At 50.1% G+C, this 7,120-nt stretch overlaps 2 protein-coding genes; one reads left to right on the forward strand and one right to left on the reverse strand.

Annotated features, from left to right (window-relative positions):
- Nucleotides 1-435: 435 nt before the first annotated feature.
- On the forward strand, nt 436-3,570 carry FFUJ_02999 (probable TOP1-DNA topoisomerase I; the record flags this gene model as incomplete). XM_023574797.1 has 6 exons in its annotated part: nt 436-490; nt 657-880; nt 946-2,553; nt 2,622-2,873; nt 2,927-3,376; nt 3,430-3,570. The coding sequence occupies 6 exons, from the start codon at nt 436-438 to the stop codon at nt 3,568-3,570; spliced, it is 2,730 nt and encodes a 909-aa protein (XP_023428087.1).
- An 859-nt stretch (nt 3,571-4,429) lies between these two features.
- On the reverse strand, nt 4,430-5,608 carry FFUJ_03000 (related to CRH1-family of putative glycosidases might exert a common role in cell wall organization; the record flags this gene model as incomplete). XM_023574798.1 has 2 exons in its annotated part: nt 4,430-5,454; nt 5,512-5,608. 2 exons carry the CDS (start codon nt 5,606-5,608, stop codon nt 4,430-4,432), a joined length of 1,122 nt encoding a protein of 373 aa, XP_023428088.1.
- Between the last annotated feature and the right edge of the window lie 1,512 nt (nt 5,609-7,120).

Genomic DNA, 7,120 nt, shown 5'->3' on the forward strand with positions numbered 1-7,120 from the left:
AACACTCGGCTGAACCACTGAGAGCCAGCGCTGCAGTGCCCACACTTACTCTGCCTGTCTTTTCACTCAGGTGCCTTGTAGGCCCAGTCCTTTCTCGCCTCGCCTTTCCGTCGCCGGGTCCGGGCCTGTCTTGGTCTTGGCCTTAAAGAAAGCAGGAACGCCGCCTCTCGACTTATTCTCCCCAATCCCATTGTTGCTGATTCCCTCCTCTCCAGCTTTCGTGAATATCGCCAAACGCACCCTCTTCTCCTACACAAGGCGTTGAGGGGAACATTTCCTCGCGCTTTTTCCTTCGATATTACGTTTTTTCTCCGTTTGCAGAGGCCTGTTCTTCGTTCTGCCACGCTTTCGCATCTTCAATCCCAGTCCCTGACCTCATTGTACTTTGGTAGGCGACCAGCCACAGAACGGAAACTTGCCTTGAACTTCACAACCATGAGTTACAGCTCTGACGACGATCGCCCTCTTGCGAGGGCCAACGGCCATAGACGTGAGTTGTGTTTTTTTGTCAATTATCATGCTGCTTTGCTGGATTTTGTTCCCGCGCTCATGGGTCCTCATCACGTTGGCGTTTTCAAAACAAAGTTTAGCTACAACACCGCCTATCACGCGCATGCTCTTGCTGGTCCCTATTCTAACACAAGCGTTTCCTATAGTCTCCTCGTCCAAGATTTCTCGTGCCGAAGATGATGCTCTGGATCAGCCAGTGTCCAAGCAGGCTGCTAAGATGGCTGGTCTGTCCGTTCGCAATGGTCCTCTTGAAGACGCAATGGACATCGATGAACCGGCTACCAACGGAGCTAGCAAACGTAAATCGCGTACCTCTATCAGCAAGGTCAACTACAAGGACGATGAGTCGAGTGATGATGCTGCCCCTCTGGTTCGTATTCATGACACAGGAAAACCCTTCCTGCGGGGCCAGGTATGCTGACGATAGAATTGCAGGCCAAGCGGCAAAAGAAGCAAGCCAATAGAGTTCCCCAATCCGACTCCGACGATGAACCCATTGCAAGAGCCCGAGGAAAGAAACTCCCCCCTTCCTACGACGAGACTGCCTTGCCCGAGTCCTCTGGAGATGACGACGAGCCCCTTAGTGTGAAGCTCGCGCAAAAGAAGCGCGACATGGAGAAGGAAGCTGAGAAGCAAGCCAAAGTCATAAGAGCCAAAGAAAGAGCCAAGAAGCCTGCGGCAAAGAACGCTGTCAAGGATGAGTCCGATGACGATGTCCCACTTGCAAAATCCTCAGCGAGTAAGCGTCGATCTAACGGAACTGCTGCGAAGCGAAAGTCGAATGGTGTCAAGAAAGAGGAGTCAGATTCGGATGCACCCATCTCCAAGAAGGCCAAGGCTAAACCGACCTCATCTGCCAAGAAGGCCGTCAAGGCAGAATCCAAGAAGGCCAGTGAGAGTGAGGACGAAGATGAGTATGCTTGGTGGAACGCACCAAAGAAGGAAAATGATGATATCAAGTGGACAACTCTTGAGCACAATGGCGTTCTTTTCCCGCCTGACTACGAGCCTTTGCCCAAGCACGTCAAGATGCTCTACGATGGACAATCAGTTACTCTTGCTCCCGAGGTTGAAGAGGTTGCCACCTTTTGGGTTGCCATGATGACTCCTGCATCCTCCCATCACCTAGAGAACCCTGTTTTCCGCAAAAACTTCTTCGAAGATTTTAAAGAATACTGCGACAAGTACGGTGTTAGAGATGCACAGGGAAAGAAGGTCGCCGTCAAATCGCTCGAAAAATGTAACTTCGATAAGATTTACGCATATTGGAGCGAGAAGGTGGAGCAAAACAAGTCCAAAAACATGACCAAGGAGGAGAGGGAGGCTGCGAAGGCGAAGAAGGATGCCCTTGAAGCCCCCTTCACTCACTGTTTATGGGATGGTAGAAAGCAGAAGGTTGGCAACTTCAGAGTCGAGCCTCCCAGCTTGTTCCGTGGACGTGGTGAACATCCCAAAACCGGCAAAGTCAAGCAGCGTGTCCAACCCGAACAAATCACCATCAACATCGGCAAGGGTGCCAAGGTCCCCGAACCTCCCAAGGGACACAAGTGGAAGGCCGTGCAGCACGACCAAAAGGCAACCTGGTTAGCCATGTGGCAGGAAAACATCAACCAAAACTACAAGTACGTCATGCTTGGAGCTGATAGCGATATCAAAGGCCAGAGTGACTTCAAGAAGTTTGAGAAGGCACGGGAACTCAAAAAGCACATCGACAGGATTCGCAAGGACTACACCAAGGAGCTTAAGAGTGAAATAATGGCAGATCGTCAACGAGCCACTGCCATGTATCTGATCGACAAAATGGCACTTCGAGCTGGTAACGAGAAAGACACAGAAAACGAGGCCGACACTGTGGGTTGCTGCTCTCTCAAGTACGAGCATATCACACTTGAACCTCCAAACAAGGTTACATTCGATTTCCTCGGAAAGGACAGTATTCCGTACAGGGAAACTGCCATTGTTGAGCCTCAGGTCTTCAAGAACCTGAAGCTTTTCAAGAAGGCACCCAAGACTACAGGAGATGATCTCTTCGACCGCCTCAACGTCAGTTCCTTTTCTTTCCTTTTTTCCCTTTTCGTTGTATAAGAATTTAGATGCTGACAGAATTACAGACGGCTCAGCTGAATAGGCATTTGACCGGCTACATGAAAGGTCTGACCGCCAAGGTTTTCCGTACCTACAACGCTTCCTGGACAATGTCAGAACTGCTCAGGAAGCTCGCTTCGGATCCTCGCTCCCGCGGCACAGTTGCTGAAAAAGTAAAGCTGTACAACGACTGCAACCGCGAGGTTGCCGTTCTGTGCAACCATAAGCGAACCGTTGGTGCTGGGCACGAGCAGCAAATGGCCAAGCTTGGTGACAGGGTAAGTCTGACTTGTGTATAGGTCGACCACGCCAGATACTGATTCTTTTCTAGATTAAAGGCCTCCGCTACCAGCAATGGCGTACAAAGATGATGATTCTCGATATTGAATCTAGTTACAAGAAGAAGAAGGGTGCCGCCTGGTTCGAGAGGGATGAAGAATTAAATGACGAGTGGGTCAAGGAACACCAGCAATTCTTACTTGAGGAGCAGCGTACAAAGATCACCAAGAAATTTGAGAAGGACAACGAAAAGCGCAAGGCGGACAAGGAGAAGCCTCTTCCCGAGAAGGAGCTGAAAGAACGTCTTCAGGCTGTTAAGGAGATGGAAGCCAAGTTCAAGAAGGAGAACAAGACCAAGAAGGTTGAGGCTGAAGGCAGAGGCGTTACTGTCGACAAGCTTCTAAAGGCTGTGGACAAGTTTGATGAACGCATCAAGACGCTAGAGCTTCAGGCCCAGGATCGTGATGGCAACAAGGAGGTAGCCCTCGGCACCTCAAAGATCGTGAGTACCACCGAAAACATGTTGAAATTCGTTGGCTGACTTATTATTCGTAGAACTACATTGATCCTCGCCTTACAGTGGTCTTCTCCAAGAAGTTCGACGTTCCTATCGAAAAGTTCTTTTCCAAGACTCTTCGTGACAAGTTCCGATGGGCCATCAAGTCTGTTGAGGATGAGGATGACTGGACCTTCTAAATTCTCCGTGAGGGTGTTGGCGTATAAAAAGAAAAGTGCAGGAGGTTCTTGGTTCTATTGCTTTTATACTAATTTGCTTGCCTTTTTTTTTCTTGGAAGTTTTGTAAGAATACTCGGATATTGCTTTCGGCATGAGCCAGGGCGAGGATAAGGAGACAAGAGGAGAAAGGCCACCGAGCGAAGCGCGAGCTCGCGATGTTCTTTTTGGGTGCAGGGTGAACAGCTGTAGAAGGCAGAAGGCATACAACGAAACTCGCAGGCGTTGAGATGGGTTTCTCGGAGCTTATGAGGGGGTTGTTGGCGGCAGAGATTTTAGTATCATAGAAATCATACCTATAGAACAAGCACTTTGCATGCTATTGGAGTTTGGTGGCCTCTGGGAAGGGGTTGACTCCATCCATGGCTCTGCTGAGGCTCAAGCATGGACGAGAGGGGCACGATTCTGATACTAGTGCTATCTTTTTCAAACATTTGTATGACCAGAAGAGTGTGTTTACCATTTTGGAGTGTATCGGTCCTCGTAGAATATGTATTGTATGTTGGTTCTTTCATTATACACCGCCTGTCTATCTCATGTTTGCCATGTGTCTATTCTTTACAACCAAATGTATTGCGCCATCGCTAAGAGCAATATGTCAAACCCATATATCAACCAATCGCAACTCAGTGCCCCCAGTTCCAGAAACGCCAACCAACCGTGCCATGTAAATAAAGCATCACATCCATACATACTCGCGGTGTTGTCTAGAAGTCATGATATTTCGGTCAATGTACATGAGCCCAAACCCAGGACAAAACATGCTGTCGAATCGTAATACATAGGTCATGTACCGTGAAGTGAAGTCAAGGTGTTTCTTCTCTAGAAGAAACGACCAGCTAATGTCATGATGCCGGCCAAGAAGGGTATAACAGCAATAACGCTGTGTAAAGGCTGAAGAACGAAGGCGCTGTTCTCGGCGGGGATGATTTTCCCCTTGGCGTTGAGCCTCCAGCCTTCGGGGATAGCTCCGCCAGAGGGTCGGGAGCCGGTCCAGGGCCATCCCGTCTGTGTAGCTGTAGCGGGACTTCCGTCCTCGGCGATACCTCCAACAGGAACGTTTCCATCTGCTGTAGCGACAGTTCCTTGGGCGGTAGCAGTGACGGTCATTGCATCGCCGTTTTCGTTGCCGTTGATCTCACCGCCGACAGATTCGATTGACTCCCAGGAGCCAGATGTGTCCTTGTATTTGTACTCGTCACCAGTTGAGTAGTCCGTGACAACGACACTCTTGACCTTCATGGTGAAGGGACCTTTGGAGTAGTCTGTCGGTCCACGGGCCCATTTGACGGTGCCTGCGGAGTTTGTATTGGGGTCACCACCAGCCCAGGCGCCAAACTTGACTTGCATCGGAGTTTGAGGGTATTGATTATCCTCGGCGTCGCCAGCGTTGAGGGTTCGGACGACAGTGCCGCCAGCCATCCAGACGATGCGATCCTTGGTCCAGTCGATGGTGTATGTAATCCACTCGCCCTGCGTGTTTGTCACGTCGTGAAACTCGCCGCGGTTGTAAGAGGTCGTCTGGCCCTTTCCAAAGTAGTTTGACTGGATCTCGTCATTATCGGAGCCGAGCCATTCAATGTCGATCTCGTCGAGCACGTCGGACTGGAGAACGAGCGACGATACGATACCGGCTCCGGGAGCAGCCTTCATCGTGATCTCGACGCGGCCGAACATGATGTAGAAGAGGGATGCCAGCTGCGGCGCGTCATTGGCGCGGGCGACGGTGAAAGAGACGCCCTCGCTGTCGTATTTGGGCGATCCGGAGGCTGCGAAGGAGTTCACCTCGCCTTTGGAGAAGTCGATGTCGATGCTCATGCCGAGGGCATCGTCGCTGGGACAGTTGCCTATAAGTGTCTGGTTAGTGGGATGATGGGGTTGACTGGTGGATAAAGTGTGCGTACTGTTCTGGAGAGGATTACATTTGCTCCATGTCTGGGCTGAGACTGTGGTGGCAAGCAGCACTGTGGCTGCGGTCGAGACTCCGGATATCCATCTCATGTTGGGCTGTATGTGCTGTGGTGGGTAGGTATGGCAATGTATGTACGGAGGTGAACAAGTAGTTTCGAAAAGTCAACGTCGTCGATATGAGTATTACTCTGTTCTTCAACTCGTCTCGTATCGTTGTATCGTTGTATCAGTACTCGATAATGTGTAGTAGTAGTAGTAGTAGTAGTAGTAGTAGTAGCACAAGGAAACAGACTTGAGGCTTATGGTGATGGTTGGTGTAAGGGGAGGAAGAAGTGGTGAAGATGCAGGTTCCCGCTCAAGACTAAAAAGCGAAATATTACGAGCAAAGACAAGACACGTCACGTCACACGCTTGGCATTGGAAATCTCAACGCTCACCGTTTTCCGGTTTCTTCTTGGGCTGCCGCGTAATAGCAATTGGCCCCGTACTTGGTTGTTTTGGCGCCCAAGGATGATGAACTGGGAGGTTGGGAGCGTTTCTTGTATGTAGATATTGGGATATTAGTGCCGTACCCAATTCCGTGCTGCCGGGTGGCTGGGAAATCGGGTGGCTGGGCTGGACCGGCCCGTGTGGCGCTACGGGATCCCGGCACCGTTGTTGAAAGCTTGGCTACCCTGTACCGCAGCTGTGTCTGGTCCCATGAGTTGATACTGGTATCACCCACCCACCACTTGACATTCATAGATGATATACGGACGAGTCCAGCGTTGCTAGGTTCGTGTATTAACCTCGTCAATCTTCTCAATAGCCTTGTAATGCATCGGCATGGTATACGTGTCCAGGTCCTCACTAAAAGAAGTAATTTAGTGGCCGTCAAGTTTTACACCTAAAATCTCGCCATGATCTGTTCACAGTATACGACCCTCCACTAATTCAAAATCGTGATGTTAACGTTCGTTACGCGCCTTCTCAGTGTCGGCCTCAACCTCAGCTTGTACAGCATCAAGAAGAGGAAAAGGTGGATTGTTTCAGATAAGCAGGACAATATCTCCCGCACATATCAACTATGCGAATCCTAAAATACAAGCTGCGCAACACGACTGAGGGTCATCTAGGCTAGGCTGGTCTCTCACTGATCTCGATCGTTGTAACGGCATGCAACGAAACATCCCTTGCTGAAGTCTAAATCGACATCACTCAATCAGAATCAATCGTCAAACTACTGGCATGTTAGGGCTAGATGTTTTGTCTCACGAAACACTCTAAAATGCGCGCCCTCGCATAAAGCGTACAGCCACAACCACTCTATCCAGACCAGATCCAAGACCTACACGTGTAAGCCATGTCGCAGATCAGATCAGCCCTTGCATCATCTCTGGCACCATCATCACTCGCATATAAGCCTCCATACCATCCCTCCCTCTGCCACGGAATTTGCTGGAATGGTACAGATTGCTTGTCTGCCCAGGTCAAGTACCCTACACCCTCCATTTATGAAATCATCGCGACTGGGATGACATAGACAGAAGTGCACTGCACCAACTACACCGACAGCAGACTATCGAGTCACCGACATTTTGACCACCCAGCAAGTGGGGGGGG

The sequence above is a fragment of the Fusarium fujikuroi genome, chromosome FFUJ_chr03 (genome assembly GCF_900079805.1).
Source record: "Fusarium fujikuroi IMI 58289 draft genome, chromosome FFUJ_chr03".
Classification (NCBI taxonomy): Eukaryota; Fungi; Ascomycota; class Sordariomycetes; order Hypocreales; family Nectriaceae; genus Fusarium; species Fusarium fujikuroi.